The 16,134-nt window shown below is 58.1% G+C and overlaps 1 protein-coding gene across 3 annotated transcripts in view; it reads right to left on the bottom strand.

Moving 5' to 3' along the window:
- Positions 1 to 8,280: 8,280 nt before the first annotated feature.
- PACS2 (phosphofurin acidic cluster sorting protein 2) overlaps positions 8,281 to 16,134 on the bottom strand; it is a 65,240-nt gene continuing 57,386 nt past the window's right edge. For 2 of the 3 annotated variants that reach the window (XM_082617041.1, XM_082617042.1), the window contains exons 19-24: positions 15,354 to 15,396; positions 13,926 to 13,968; positions 13,497 to 13,632; positions 12,477 to 12,703; positions 12,101 to 12,214; positions 8,281 to 11,427 (exon numbers count right to left, since the gene is read on the bottom strand). In XM_082617041.1, the coding sequence (XP_082473167.1) occupies positions 11,309 to 11,427; positions 12,101 to 12,214; positions 12,477 to 12,703; positions 13,497 to 13,632; positions 13,926 to 13,968; positions 15,354 to 15,396 (682 nt within the window). In that variant the 3' untranslated portion in view covers positions 8,281 to 11,308. Of the gene's footprint in view, positions 11,428 to 12,100; positions 12,215 to 12,476; positions 12,704 to 13,496; positions 13,633 to 13,925; positions 13,969 to 15,353; positions 15,397 to 16,134 lie in introns of those variants that run through there. The other variant, XM_082617043.1, reaches the window with a different exon arrangement.

Below are 16,134 nucleotides of genomic sequence, written 5' to 3'. Positions count from 1 at the left end.
TTGAGCATCTTTTCATGTACGTGCTGACCATTTGTGTATCTGTGGACAAGTGTCTCTTCAAGTCCTTTGGCCATTGTTGCATCGAGTTCTCGGTTTTGTTGTTGTTGTTGAGTTTTAGGAGTTCTCTGTATATTAAGGATATTAAGCCCTTAGCAGACGTGGATTTGCAAATACAGTTGACTCTTGAACAACGTGGCTTTGCACCACATGGGTCTCTGCTTAGACAAGGGTTTTTTTCCATAAACGTGTATTAGAGCATCGGTCCCCAACCTTTTTGGCACCAGGGACCGGTTCCGTGGAAGACCATTTTGCCCTGGGGGCGGGGAGGAGGGCTGGTTCAGGTAGTACTGCCAGCGATGGGGCGTGGCGGATGAAGCTTCGCTCACTCACCACTCGCTCCCTGCCATGCGGCCCAGTTCCTAGCAGGCCGTGGACTGGTAGTGGTTAGGGTTAGGATGTGGAACTTCAAATACAGAGGGCCAACTATAAAGTTTTACTCAGATTTTGACTGCTGGGCAGGGGGTCGGTGCCCCTAGCCCTCAAGTTGTTCAGGAGTCGACTATGCTTTCTCCCATTCCGCGTGTTGACTGTTCCCTCTGTTGGCCGTGTCCTTTGATGATCAACAGTTTTTAATGTTGATGAAGCCCAGTTCATCTATTTTTACTTTTGTCGCCCGTGCCATTGGTGTCATATCCAAGACGTCATTGCCAAATCCAGCGTCAGGATGTTTCCCCCTGTTTTCTTCTAGGAGTTTTATAGGTTTAGTTCTTACATCTATGTCTTTGATCCATTCTGAGTTAATTTTTTCACGTGGCATTAGGTAAGAGTCAAACTTCATTCTTCTGCTTGTAGATATCCAGTATTCCCAGCACCGTTTGTTGAAAAGACAGGGAATTCCCTGGTGGTCTAGTGGGTAGGACCCTGTGCTCTCGCTGCCAAGGGCCTGGGTTCGATCCCTGGTCAGGGTACTAAGGTCCCACAAGCCACGTGGCATGGGCAAAAAAAAACCCCCAAAAAACAAAAAAAACACCTTCTGCCATTGAACAGTCTTGGCAACCTTGTCAATTATTATTATTTTTTAATAGTTTATTACAAAAAGTTTATTATATTCATAAGTTATAAGAGAAAAAACAATGAAGTCATTTCCGAAGATGTCAAAAAGGGACTTAATATAATTTAACAGGCATTTCTAATTCAATAAAAGTTATTAGCGTATTACAACAAAAAGAATATAAGAGAAACTAAAAGCAACATGAGATTAGATTAACAGTGAAACACTAGCAGCCACATTCCATTAAAGTCAGGAAGAAGACAATTATACTCACCATCACTGCTATTTAAATCATGCAGGAAATCAATTTAATAGGCCAACTAAAAAACATTCTAAAAATATTAGAAGAAACAAACTTTTCACCATTTTCAGATGTTATCATTGTCTTCCTAAAAGTTTCAAGAAAATGAACTGGGAGAGGACTTCCCTGATGGTCCAGTGGTAAAGAATCCACCTTACAGTGCAAGGGACACGGGTTCATCCCCTGGTCAGGGAACTAGGATCCCACATGTCGTGGGGCAACTAAGCCCACGAGCCACAACTAGAGAGCCTGTGTGCCTCAAACTACAGCGCCCACGTGCTCTGGAACCCACACACCACAACCACAGAGCCCACGTGCCCTGGAGCCTGAACACGACAACTAGAAAGAAGCCTGCATGCCTCAACAAACAGCCTGTGTGCCACAATGAAATATCCTGCATGCCACAGCTAAGAGACCCAACACAGCCAAAAATAAATAAAATAAATAAATATAAAAAAAGAAGTTAACTTGTTTTTTTTAAAAGAAAATGAGCTGGTAAATTATTAGAAAAATAAGAGTTTAGTATAGTAACAAATTAGAAAATAAATATTCTGAAATAAGTAGCTTTCTATATACTGGCAACAGACAGAAATATAACTGAGAAAAATCCATTCACAGTTGTGACAATAAAGCAGTCAAATATCTAGGAGTAAGTGTAAATTGAAAATAAATGAATAAAGTCTATATGAAGAAAACTGTTCAACATTGCTGAAGAACAGAGAAGAAAACCTGAACATATGGAGTGACATACCATGTTCATAGATGAGGAAATTCGATATTGTCAAGATGTCAATTTTCCCCCAAGTAGATTTTTAAATTCAAAGCAATTCCATTAAACATATTCTACATTTGAAATAGTGAAAATGTATAATCTACATAAAAGATGAAAATAGTGCAATAAACATTTGTACACCCCTCACCTCAATTTACCAGTCGTTAGCATCTTGCCACCTTTACTTCACCTCAACTAATTTATTTTCTGAACGTTTCGAATGTAAGTTGCAGACAGCAATGTCACTTTGCCCCTGAATACTTCAACATGCATCTCCTAAGAATTAAGGCATTCTGACACAGCCATACTCCTCAGTTTCACACTTGAGACAGTTAACAGTAATCCTATAGTTCCACCAGAAACAGTGCTTGTCAAATTTTACTACACATGTGAGCCACCTGGGGATCTTGTCAAAATGCAGATTCTGATTCAGTGGGTCTGGAGTGATGGCTGAGGTTCTACATTTCTAACAAGTTACAGAAGGATGATGATGAGGCTGGTCTGGCAGAACACACTTGGAGTTTCAAGGATCAAATATTGTTCCTTCTCTACCCCCTTCCCAGGTTATCCCTCCTCTCTCCTCCTCTAAAGAAGGAACCATTATCTTAAACTTGGTGTCGTTTATTCCTATGCAAGTTTTCATACACTTATTAGATATAGGCATCCCTTAACTATACACAGTATGTTTTCCATATTTTTTAACTTTACATACGGTTTCACATTGAACATATTCTTGGGCAACTTGCTATCTTCATTCAGCATTATGTGAGGTTTATCCATGTTGATAAATGTAGTTCTGAGCCATTCATTTTAACTTCAACAAATCTTCCCCAAGGAGATATGGCTGGTGGGTAGGCTGGCTGCAGAGAACGCACAGAAGTGTGGTGATGGAGGAGTTGGGATTTGGAGTTGGACATTAACCAGGCTGCTTCATTTTCCATTGTGAGGTTGTAATTCACAAACAGCCTAGCTTATACAGTTCTGGAGGTGGGAATTCCAACAGCAAGGCTCCAGAATATTTGATATCTGGTAAGGGCCTGCTTCCTTGTTCATAGATAGCCGTCTTCTTGCTGTGTCTTAATGTGGCAGAAGGGCCCTTGTCAGTTATTTTGACTTTGCTCATGGTGTATATTTTGCCTTGATAGTGGGGTTTTTTTGTTTGTTTCTCTCATGTGGTTAAATGTATCTCTCTTTGCTTTTATGGCTTCTGGACTTTGAGGCTTGGTTAGAAAGGCTGCCCCTACTCCACGGTTATAAAGGGATTTGCCCAGGGTTTCTTCTAGTACTTTTATGGTTTTATTCTTCTACATTTAAAACGTTGACACATGTGGAGCTCATCCTGGTACTCTGTGAGAGGTATGGCTACAACTTACTTTCTTCTAGGCAGCTGCACAGTGTCCCGGCGTCAATCAAAAACACCACCTCGGGGCTTCCCTAGTGGCGCAGTGGTTGAGAGTCCACCTGCCGATGCAGGGGACGCGGGTTCGTGCCCCAGTCCGGGAAGATCCCACATGCCGCGGAGCGGCTGGGCCTGTGAGCCATGGCCGCTGAGCCTGCGCGTCCGGAGCCTGTGCTCTGCAATGGGAGAGGCCACAACAGCAAGAGGCCCGCGTACAGCAAAAAAAAAAAAAAAAAAAAAAACCTCCTCTCCCCCACAGCCACGGATTTGAGGGGCCATCTTCAGCCCACGCTAAGTGTCTGCAGGCATGTGGGTCAATTTCTACATTTCCTATTCCGCACTGTGGCTCATGCATCACATGACAGGACACTAACACCTTGATAATCGAAGATTTGTGATATGAATTCATGTGAGAGCGGAACCTATTCTTGCTTATTTTTCTATTTGACCAGTTTGCCAAATTGAAAAGGGAAGATGAGCTTTTAGCAACTCTTATCGTTGATGACACTGAGCTGTGAAGCACCTGGGGAGAACCCTCTGTGCGGGTGAGTCTTCCTCTCCAAGAACATGGTGTCTTCCCCCCCACCAAGTCTCTTGGTAATGCCCTGGAGTGTTTTAAACTTTCTCTCAAATAGGTTTGCACTATTTCCTGTTAAGTGTATTCCTGTTGTCAAATGTGCCTTTTTCACTCATTTATCTTCTAGAGTCTGTTTACATCTATGAAGACTACTGATTTCCGAGCAGTGGTCTGCACTCTCTTCCCGAACCCTCTGCTGTGGATGGATCCCAGTCCACTCTCCTGTGCTGGTAGGGCACAGTCACGTGTCTCCCGTGATGCTGGCATCACCTCCTCCCCAGTTGCTCATGTTCTCCACCTCCCTTGCTCAGCTGCGTGGGCCAATGTGTCCAAGGTGGCGCAGGTCACCTTGGGGATGGTGACACACCTCCAGCTCCGCTCTGCTCTGCCTGGCACTGTGGTTCTTCTCACTCCTTTTTTTCCCAGGTGTTTTGCTCTCCTTTATGACAGAGATCTTCCCCGAATGTCTGGTGCCCTTGGCTGTTAATTCGTGTTTAAAGCGGGGACTGGGGCTTCCCTGGTGGCACAGTGGTTAAGAATCCACCTGCCGATGCAGGGGACACAGGTTTGAGCCCTGGTTCGGGAAGATCCCACATGCCGTGGAGCAACTAAGCCCGTGCGCCACAACTACTGAGCCTGCGCTCGAGAGCCCGCGAGCCACAACTACTGAGCCCATGTGCCTAGAGTCCGTGCTCCGCAACAAGAGAAGTCACCACAATGAGAAGCCCGTGCACCGCAATGAAGAGTAGCCCCCGCTCGCCACAACTAGAGAAAGCCTGCACACAGCAACGAAGACCCAACACAGCCAAAAATAAATAAATTTTAAAAAAATAAAAGAAAAGAAAAATAAAGCAGGGACTGACAGTTGATAGCAACGTGGGCAGACTGGGGCTTGGTAGCTGGGGCAGCTTCCTGTTTCTGTGGCCTCAACCATGCAGCTGGGAGCTGACCCTCCAGCTCTGCCCACCCCGTGGCCACCCACTGGAATGTGGTTGCCACCTCCTGTTGGCCGGCCCTCCAGCCCAGTTCTGTCCTGTGGGTTCCTGCCTCCCTCAGAGCCCTCTGCAGTCGTTTCAGTGGGACGCCTCAGAAGCAGAAAGGCACAGGTTTGCTCAGCTTTCTGTGTGAGGCTGGACGTCTGCAGACCCTTGTCAGGGGAGGTCTTCTCAGACCTAGGCCTCAGCCCGAGGTCGCTGCCCTTCTGTGAGCAGGTGTCCCCACCATGTGGGGTGCTGGGACCCTGCAGTGACCACTGCAGATGGGGGCGGCTGGAAAGGGCAGGGACCAAGGGACTGGTAGGGCTGGTAGGGCCCACCTGTGCCAGCCGGGCTTGTCCCTGAAAGACGATGCCTGACAAGGCCGAGGTGTGGGGAGGTCCCGAGGAAGAGCCTTCCATGCCGAGGGTGCACCAGGAAGGGACAAAGAGGATGAACACCCTGCAGGACAGAGAGACGGCAGCCTGGTGCACCCATCAAGGCCACAGCAAGTGGCTGACATCGCCCAAGGGCTGGCAGCAGTGGAGGGAAGAGGCAGGATGACACCGGAGGAGCGACCAGGGTGTGGGGGACACTGCAGGTGACTCCGTGCCCCCAAGTCAGAAACCTGGAAGGCTGCGGAGAGGGGTCTGCACCCCTTCCCCCCCGCCCCAGAAGCCCCTCTCCTCTGTGCCACCTCCTGCCTCCCAGCCTCATCCCCACACACCCCTTACCCACAGGGGCCCTCACCTCCCTGAACTGCAAACTTGGCAGGTCGCCCCTGCTCAGGAGCCGCCCGGCCCCTCCATCGGCAGGTGCGCGGTGGGATGGCCCCATGCCCCGGCCCCTCCCACGGAGTCCTTGCCCCCGACAGGTACACGCTTGTGTGTTCTATGTCCTAGCTGGCCCATCCTGAGATGTCGGCCTCATGGAAGCAGAGGCGCGGCTGGTTTCCGGCAAGGGCACAGCTGGTAGGGCACATGGAGCCCGCTTTCCTTCTCCACCACCTTTTCACGTAAACCTTTGACCTCGAGAACACCCACGCAGACGGGTCGAAGCACACAGCTCCACGGGCTCCACTGAGCCTGGCCTGCCACAACCCGGATCCATCTAGCCTGGCCTTGACCCTGACGCCCAGGGAACAATACAGAACTCCTGGGGGCGTGGCTTCTGTTGCTTGCGAAGCGCCCCCGGGGCCAGAGGAGCTGTGTCCTGTCCCCTCGCGGCTGCACGGGACCGAGCAGCTGCCCACCCACTGGGTTGGGAGGCAGGCAGAGGTACCTCCAGACTGGGGCTGTCGCAAAGCAAAGCCTCCAGAAACATTTTGGCCAGACTCTGGTTGACAAGTTCTCCTGCTGACTGCCCGCCTACCTGGTCAGTAGGACACCATCCCTGCTCTGCGGGCAGAGCTCCCCCTGACTGGGATCCCTCCGCTCAGTGGCTTCCGGGGTTGGGTTGGCCGGCAGAGGGGCAGAGCCCACAGCTGTGGGGGACAGGAGGGGCCACGCCCACCTTGGTGCCCACCCAGGCTCTGGGAAGAGAATGCTGACGCTCTGCATGGCCCCCAACCCAGCACCTGCTTCTTATCAGACGCTGTTTGTTTGGCCCTCCCCCAGCTCGAGAGGCCCCTCTCCACCCACACCTCCCCGGCCAGTCCCTGGGGTTTCCAGAGAGGAGCCCGGGGGCCCAGAGGCCACAGCCCGCTTCAGCTTACCCAGTCCTGAGTCTGCAGCACCTGCTGACTGCTGCTCGGGGCCCTGGGCTGGCCCCAGGCTACCTCTGGGCTTGGTGGAGCCGAGGGCTGCCCGTTCTCTTGGGACGGCTGCGACTCTGGCATCTTCCCCAGGAAGGCCTTAAACAAACGCTTCCCGCTGTCCATCTCCAGCCCCTTGGGGGGCTCGCCTGCACCTCTGGGGCTCTGGGCGTAGGTGCCCACGGCTACCTGGGCCCCTCGGGCAGAGGGAGGCCGCGTCAGGATCTGCGGGGCTCATCTTCCAGCCACTGCCCAGACAGTGCTGGGTGGGCCTCAGCCAGGGACACCCAGCAGGGTCGACCCCCTTGGGTGTCCTGGGTCCCCAGCTCCTACAGCCATTCTTCTCCACATGGTCAACCCAGGCCGGAGCAGCTGGGCCGCCGCCCTGCCCGGCCTCCTGCAGGCTCCCCCAGGGACGCCCCCTCTCCCACCGAGGCTCCAGCCGCAGCTCCAGCTCCTTGGATATGCCCCCAGACGGCCCAGGTGCGTCTCCTCAGGACCCTGCCTGCGGGGCGCACTGAAGGCGCGGAACGACCAGGCGAGAAAGAAGGGCCCCCCCAGCTCTCCCCGTCTCCCTCCTCCCGACCCCTCACCTCGACGCCCCCCCCGGCCACACCCCAAGGTCCAGGCTCTGCGCCCCCCGCCCGCACGACCACGCGTGAAGACGCCGCAGCAGACGTCAGCCGGCCCCTCTCCACTCCATGGGGTCTAGGGATGAGGAGTTCGCTGAGGGGTGGCAGGGCAAGGGTCATGGGGACACACGGCGAGCGTCAGAGGGAAGCATGGGAGGCGGCGGTCAGCGGGGGAGGGGCGGGATACACTACAGGTACGGAGGTGGGGGTGAGGTGGGGGTGAGGTGGGGTACACAAGAGGTGCAGGGGTGGGGAAAGGGCGAGGTACACAACCCATGGGAGCGGGGGTGGGGAGTGCACACTACGGGGACGGGGCGGGGTACACTGGGTGGGGGCGGGGAGGGGCGGGGAGGGGCGGGGCACACTACGGGTACGGGGGCGGGCCCATCGTGGTGGGAGGGTCAAAGGGTGGGGCCCACAGCAGTTCTGGAAGGCCCGAGGGGGCGGAGTCGAGCCCCACGAACTTCCGCTTCGACAGGCTCCGCCCTGCCGTTTCCGCTTCCGGCCCGTTTCCGTGCCTGCGTCCTGGGCTCGGTTGCCAGGGGCCGACCGGGCTTCTGCTCGCCACGCGGACCTGGTTCCACCCCGGAGTCCATGGCCCGGGGCTTCATCTCAGGCTCTCGAGGAGTCCCGGCCCCGCACCGCTCGGAGGGGCTCGCCTCGCAGACGCCCCCAGCCGTCCGCGCCCTGACCCCAGGCCCCCTTGGGTCCCCGCCTCGCGTGGGGGCCTCGGAGCGCCGGCCCGCGACGTGCGGGCGGAGCTCGCGCCTGGACGGATGGAGGGGCCGAGGCTGCTCGAGAGGAATCACACAGCAGGCGAGGGAGGGCCTGGGAGTGCTCCCCGCGTTTATTAGTGTCGCATCAGCACCTTAAAATACTCCACGTGGTCACATAACGTGAGATTAGAATCTGTTTTCCAAAAACGCTATTTACATTAATCCTGTTTTCCATTAAAAAAAAAAAAAAAACCTAGCAACACGTACATCCTAGAAACCAAACAATGCACAAAGAACTGGACGGGGGGTCTGCAGGAACGCACGGCGGCACCCCTTAGCCTCCCCTGGGGGAGGGACCCCCAAGCCCAGTCCTCAGGCCCCTGCCAAGGACTTATCTTCCTCTCCACCGGAGGACAGAACGGGTCTTGGGAGGGGGTCAAGGAACAGGTGTAGGGGTCAACTGGCCTTTGGGAGCAAGTGGCCCGATCTTGTCATGAGGAACCTGTTCTGGGACAAAGGCCAGTCAGGTCTTCATATCTGGGAGCGAGGACAGGGCAGCCTGGCCCTGGCTGCTCTGATCTGCCTGCCGCTGCATGGAGACCTTTGGTTCTGGGCCCAGAGTCCCTCTCCTTCCGGATCTGCAGCTGTGACACTGACTCAGGACACCGGCCTGCATGCCCTGAGGAGATGGGGACCCAGGGGACCAACACGAGGAGGGAGAAGCAGTGGCCCGGATACAGGGCTGGAGCTCACCTCCACGGGACCTCAGCGAGGGCAGAGCCTGCCCACACCATGCCACCAGGCCCACGAGGAGCCTGGCCTCACCCGAAGGTGACTGGTGGCTTAACCTTTGAGTCTTAGGGACCACTGGTCACCCAATGGGCTGAAAACCCCTGCTCCTGTCCTGTGGGTCATGGTCTGGGGCCCGTGTTCCTCACATGCCCCCACCGCCCTCCATGTGCTCACGGCTGCACTGGCTCAGTCACAGACAGCTTTGGCTTCTGCATCACCTTCCTCCCAGGGACAAAGTGCTTTTGTATGTATCCTCAGAACAGCTCCATGAGGTAGGCTGGGGAAACGTGACCATCCCCGTTTAGCCGATGGGGAAACCGAGGCACCGGCGTGAGCAAAGCCCAGGTCTCCAAGTCAGTTATGGTGGTCGGGGCCATCTGCACGACCTCCTGGGCCCATGAACAGTGTGGCCGGTGGGCCCCGTGGCACTGGACAGACCACAACTGGGCTCTGCAGGCCCAGCGGCATAGGGTGGAGGTGCTGGGTGTCTCCTCCTTGTGGGTACAAGGCCACAGGGAGGTGTGAGGACAGCTCACAGTTGGGATGGATGGGACGCCCCCGTTGGCCCTTCTTCTAAAACTAGCTCTGCAGCTGGAAAGCTAAGTCAAGGGTGTGTCACCTGCACCTCCTTCCTGTTGAGTGTGACCTTTGGAAACTCGAGCAGTAACCAAGGCCCTGAGGCCAGTGGCGGGAACGAGAGTGGGGAGGCTCAAGGTCCCCAGGCTGCTTCTGAGTGTAGCCGCAGGTAGATGCTGCACAGGCCGCCCAAGGGGTCCTCAGCTCAGTGGCCTGCACCCTCACCCAGGTCCTTCCCAGGGAGGGGCAGGGGCCCTGGTCCAAGGTCATGTCCAAATGCTGTCTGCCAGCTAAGTCCCAAGGCCCTCAGCCATGGACACTCGGACCCTGTACAGCCACCTGGGGGAGGTAAGCAGGTAGTCACAGGTAAAAATAACAGGCCATCTTCCATCCACCAAGCGGGGCCCCTCTGTGCCACGGGCTGTTGGTGAGGCCTGTCCCAGAAGAGCGGGAAAGGCCTGCAGCCTGTCTGCATTTGGCACTGTTTCTGAGCACAGCATGTGTGGCTCTCGGCCCTAGGAAACTGGGCTCACAGCCCCCTGGGTGGGTCACCACGGTCCTACAGCCACAGCTGCCAAGGGGCAGGAGCTGGGGGGCTCTTCCTGTGGAGCACTGGGATGCAGGCCTGTGGGGGAGTGGGAGGACTGGCAAGGACCCTGGCCTCAGGTGGAGGGTGGGCTTGCCCCCCACTCCGCGGGGACCCAGACGCCAAACCCCTCCGTCCTGAGGAGCCCGGCCTAGAGGTGGGGCCCCAGCTTCACCCACAGCCCCAACGGGGCTCGGCCCCTATGGTCTGGCTGCCTTGTCTGAGCTCTTACTGGCCACATTAGTGTTGCAGATGACAAACACCTGGCTGCCTGGCCAAACACCTCCCAGCCAGCAGGGGGGCTGGGGTGGGGGCAGGAGGTGGCAGCTGCGGAAGCCACTGTGCCCACTAAGCTTGGGGCGGGCGCAACTCGGAGAAGCAGAGCGGCACCGCGGGGACGGCCGGGGGGAGCAGTGGGTGTGGGGGGCTGGGACCCCGGGCAGCACAGCTGGCTCTGCCTTAGCCCTAAGGGGCTGTTGGGGCTTCAGAAGAGCAACGTCTGTTTGGCAGCTACATTGCAACATGTATTTGAAAGCATTAAAAATATCCGCTACTATAAAACCGCCACTGCCCCCTGTGGCTGGAGTTTACTGCGATCCACGAGTGGGCGGTGCTGGGGCATCTCTTGGCTGGTTGGTGGCTGGGGCCCAGGGCTGGGCTGACTGGCCCGACTAGCCTCTGTTCCGCCCAGGACGCCCCCGACAGAAGGCTGGCCTTTGGCCTCTGGCCACCCAGCTCGGTGCCTGGGCACACAGGCAGCCTGGGGTGCGGGGGGCCGCCCGCTGGACCCTGGCTCCGAGGAAGCAGAGTTCTGGCTTTCAGCAAGGACAGGACACAAGGCCAAGAACCCTTCCTGTTGGGGGGCTGCGTGGGGGGAGTCCTGAGGCCACAACACACCTTCCACGATTCTCAAGTTCAACACTGTCCGCCTGACCTCCCACCCCTGCCGGAACGTTCTGGTTAATAAGCAGAGCAGTTATGGGGTCCCGGTGGGGGGCTGCCCCGTTAGTTTCCAGGTAGTGAGCATGTTCATACTTAAGACTGTTTCTCTCTGGGTTTTTAAGGGTCTGTCTCTGCAGTAAACTGAAATGTTAACAGAAAAGCAGCTGGGCCCTCCCGGCGCTCGGCCATCGCAGGGCTGCAGGGCGGGGGGCCGGCGCGGCCCCTTGGCAGGCGGGGCTAAAAGGTGGACTTGGAGTGTCCGAAGATGCAGATGGGGAAGTGCTTGACGTGGGAGGACCACTGGGCCGCCAGCTGGAAGAACTTGACGTCGTTCCACTCCACACCGTCGATGAGGACTGTGGGGACACAAGACACCTGACCCGCCGGCCCCCCTTCCCGGCCGCGGCGCAGAACGGGGCTGCAGGGCCTGACGCCTCCGGGGACTCCCAGGCTCCCAGGCGACACTCGCTGGTTCTCAGTGGCCCCGTAGGAGGAGGTCTGGGACGGCCCAGCCCACCTTGCTGACCTTCCTGCCAGCTGCCCAGCACCGCCCCCACGGCCAGCCCCTGCCCGACGTCAGGGGGGCTGCTTGTCCACAGCCCCTCCGCCTCAGCAGGGGTCTGCAAACCCAACTGAAAACACTCTCCACTGAAACCGGAAAATCAACGGAGGCAGGCAGACGCGAGCTCATGAGAAAAGAAAAATCTCGAGAGCTCCATGTTCTGTTAGTTGCAGAGTATCTTCTATAGAAAGTCTGAGATAAAGCACAAAGGACTGAGAAGTTACTTCTCAGAACTGGAAAAGCCATTGCACGCACACAAATTGCCTCATCCACGTGTGTTCAAAGCTTAAACTACGTAATATGACTTCATAGCAAACAAAAGCATTTCCTGAGGTGAACTTAGAAAAGCCACCCAGCTCGGCTCTGGTTTACTTCCATATCCTACCCCCCCCCCACTCCCGCTGGGGGACAGAGAGAAAGAGACAGAGAGAAACACAGAGAGAGGGAGGGAGGGAGGCAGCGCTCACCTCGCAGCATGTTCTGCTGGTGCTTGGCGGTGCAGATGAGACGGCTGATACCCTCAATGCACTGGCTTTTGGACTCCACATCCTTGTCCTTGGTTTTCTTGGGCAAAAACATCACTAGGAGGAAAAGGGGCTGTGCTGTCCTCCCGTTGTCCCTCAGGGATGGGGGGGGTAGCAGGGGCTGTGGGCTCACCTCGGCCCTTGGACCCTGCTCATCTGGACCCCCTTCCGCATGGACCCTGCCTGCCACCGCCCGCCCACCAGGAGGCCTTTGCCCGGGGGCTCTGGTCAGAAGCGGCCCCCAGGCCTGTGGTGCCCTCAGGGCCTGCCCGGCGGCCCCTTCGATTGTCCCGACAGCCAGCCCGCCTCCCCACCTCACCCTTCTTGTTCTTCTCCTTGGTGACCACGGTCATGGACATGGTGGGCGTGGCCGCAGCCTCGCCGCTGCTGGGCAGCCTGCTGACCTGGAGAGACCGGAAGGTGCACTTGAGTGTGTTTTTGGTGGTGGGCGGGTCCTTCCTCTCCGCATCTCGCTTCCTGTCTGCGGGCTGGGCTGCCGTCCAGTAATCCACCTGCAGCCCCATCAGCTCGGCGCCGACGCCCTGGCTGTGAAAGACGAGGGAGGCTCACCCCTCCGTCCTCAGCGGGTGACGGCAGCACCCCCGTGGCTGGCACAGACGAGGCGGCGCCCGCTGGTGCCTGTGCTGCCCCATGTCGGGGGACCGCGGGCAGCGGCTGAGGACGGAGGGGAGCTCGGGGCCCAGAGCCCGCTGGCGGGCCGTCCTGGTCTCCTGGGGTAGCCCCGTCTGTGCCCGTGGCTCCAGCGTCGTCACGATGCTGGGGTCACCCAGGAGTGTCCAGACCTGCCGCCCGCCCACGCTGCCGCTTTGTCTGGAGGACCCAGGCCAACCGCCCCCTTGGAGGTGCGGCCTCAGGGCCCAAGTCCTCCCCGACCCTGGGGCAGTCCTGCCTGGGTGAGTTCTGCTCACGAGAGCCCTGAAGGCAGCCGACAGGGGCTGCGGACCCCCCACCCACTGTCCCCGTGCCTTCTACTCACATCTGAGTTTCCAAAATCCCCTCTGTGTGCAAAGCACCCCGTATTTATACTCTGTAGTTCCCGTCCCTAGGAAGGCAGGGGCTGGGGCGAGGTGGGGAGACACCAGGCCAGGACTGAGCAGTCCAGCGCCCCGACTCACTTGTCTGATGAGCCTGGGTCGACACCACCACGGCCCCTGCAGGGCCGCTGAGCCCACCTTCCGCCCTGACCCTCTGCTTCCTGGCACCCCAGGGTACGCCCAGGGACCAGGAACTGCCAGTGTTCTCAGCACAGTCCCTGCTGCGCTGGGGGGACGGATGGCGTGAGCTGGTGGGCAGCGTCCGCCCACATGGCTGCATTTACCTGGGGGAGGACAGGCCCCCGCTCACCGACGGGGAGGAGGGCGGGGTGGGTGAGGCCTCCTTGGACGCGGGAGATGTGGACGGCGGGGTGGACGAGAGTGCGCTGGAGCCCGAGGGGGCCGCGTCATCTGAGTCACCTTGGGAAGGAGTCGGGGGCCAGTGCTGAGCTCCCCTGCTGCTCTGCCCCAAGCCCTCTGGACCCAGACACGGCAGGGAGGCCAGGCAGCTGTGGGCTGGGTGGGGGCGTGTGTGGGCAGCGGGAGACCCCTCCCCCGCCTCCCACTTAGGCTGAGGGGGAGCTGTCAGGCCTCCAGGGTCAGGGGTGGCCCATCCATGGGGAACAGAAGCCCCTCAGCAAGGTGCGTGTTGGTGCTGGGGCTGCCCCGGCCCTCCTGCACCCCAGTCCCCAGTGCAGGGATGATGGAGTTACCTGAAGTGGCCGAAGACGGCTCTACTATTCCAACCTTCACCACCTAGAAGGCAACAGGACGCGTTGGCAGTGGCGCGGGGGTGGTGCTGGGACTCCACACCCGGGCAGGGACCTGTTTTCCTACCACCCATCCTCCATGTCCCTCCAGCCCCCAGGAACTCCTGGGGCCGAGCCAGGTCCCAGCCCCTCAGTCTGTGGCTCAAGGGAGCCACCACCTGCCTGGTCAGCCACGGCATGGGCCCTGCTGAGGGACCTCCCTGTGCAGGGGGCGTGTTTGGGAGACGCCCTGGAATTAAAGCAAGCTCTGTGGCCATCCCGCACTCCCGGGACGAAGGCTGCCAGCCGGCCCCTGGCCTGGCCCTGACCTGTGGCCAGCATTCAGGACACATGTGGCCTCTGGCAGGACTGGCGCCCTACCTCCACGAGCGAACCTCTCAGGTCCCACACCCTGGACTCAGCAAACTGCGTGCCCGTGAGACTGGCGGGCGCAGACGTCAGCGGGTGAGGTGCTGGAGTGAGGGAGCCCTGCCCAGTGGGGCACAAAGGCAGCCCTGGGGCCTGCTCCAAACCCACTTGGGCTGCTGGCCGGGGTGGGGGTGGGGTCCTGGCCCAACCCTGACCAGGGCGGGAGCTGTGTCATGTGAAAGAAATCACGACAACGGCTCCTGCCTCGGTCACGCGGTGGCATCTCAAGTGCAGCCAGCGGGACGGGCCCTCCTGTCACCGCAGCAGCTTCCTCAGGACAGGCTGCTCCGGACCAACACCCTCCAAGTACAGCCAGCAGCCACCTGACGCCTGAGCGGAGCGAACCACGGCCTAGAGGCCCTGCTGTCTGCCAGGCTGCCGTACGGCTCTCACAGCAGATGCCGGGCTGGAGACCACAGTGGGACCACAGGCTGTGGACACGTGGCCTGGCCGGCGAGGAAGAGCCCTTACTCCTTGGCAGTGGGAAAAAGCAAAACCTCCCAACGTACAGGGATGATCCCAGCCGAGTAAGCCTGCCCTGCCCTCTGCCCCCACCCCAGGCGGGGCCTGTCCTGAGGCCCGCCAACCCTCGGTACCCCCTGAAGAGCCGAGCCTGACACTGGGCCCGGACACCCAGGACGGTGCTGAGAACTGGATCCTCACCCCCAGGTGGGCTGCCTGCTTCCACATGTCAGGCCCCAGCAGAGCCGGGGCAGCAATATGCCTGGGCTCACCCCCCAACCTCAGCAAGAAAAAACAGAGAGCTTTAGGGTGGGAGAAATGTATAAGGCAAGTCCTCAGCTCAAACTGGTGAGGAAGGTTCTGGAACATATCAAATTAATGCAAGAACAGAGTGATTATACAAGATCTCTTGGCAGATAAACGGTCTCCCTGCAGCAGGTGGAGCCAGCCAAGCGGCAGGCAAGCTTTGGGCAAGGCACTGCCTGCCCGAGCAGTACTCACCCCTACGAAGGGAATGAACTTCTGAGAGGACTCTTCGTCGGGGCTAAGACGAGGGAAACAGACAGTTAGCGCTCTCCCAAGGGACAGGCCCATTCGCAGTGGCCCTGCCCCACCCACTGCCTCGCTCCCACCCTCCCACAGGACGCCTGGCCTGGACCTCAGACCCGCAAACCCTTCTGACACATAGGAAGGGCAAACGCATCTCCGCACCGAGGTCAAGAGGCCCACGGGACAGCCCAGAGGGGAGGGGTGGAGAGTGCAGCCTCGCCCAGGGATCTGCCACACTATCCTGGGGGCCTGGGGCTCAGGGCAGCCAGCCCAGCCCAGCCCAAAGGTCTTCCTGCTGGTCCCACTCACTAAGCCCCAAGAGAGGCCGGCTTTCTGTGCCCCCAGGATGCCCCAGGAACAGTCTGGGCCTCTGCCAGTGATTGGGGGTGACTGTCCCAAGCCAGGCTAGGGAGGTTTTCTCCCAGATGGTCTGGGTAAAGCTGGTGCCCACTGTCGGGGGGGCCTATCTCCAGGACTTTGGCCTCAGTGATGGGGTGCACACGCCCCGTTCTAACAGCACAATGCCCTGAGGGCAAGCCCGAGGCTCTGTGGGCTGTGCTGCTGTACTGTGCCCACAGGCTCTGCAGGACTTCTGGCAGAACCTCAGCCTCGCCGGAACCGCTGGTCACAGCCCATCGGTGGCAAAGGGATCCAGTGTCCAAAGGCCCTGGGTGCGGGTGCTGGCAGGAGCCGAGGGGGTGCAAACCCGTCTCTTCCTCCCCCTCTTCCCCAG

This window comes from Mesoplodon mirus, assembly GCF_964341445.2.
Source record: "Mesoplodon mirus genome assembly, chromosome: 4".
Classification (NCBI taxonomy): Eukaryota; Metazoa; Chordata; class Mammalia; order Artiodactyla; family Ziphiidae; genus Mesoplodon; species Mesoplodon mirus.
Note: the sequence above shows the minus strand (reverse complement) of the source record. Positions and strands in the feature narration are given on the sequence as shown.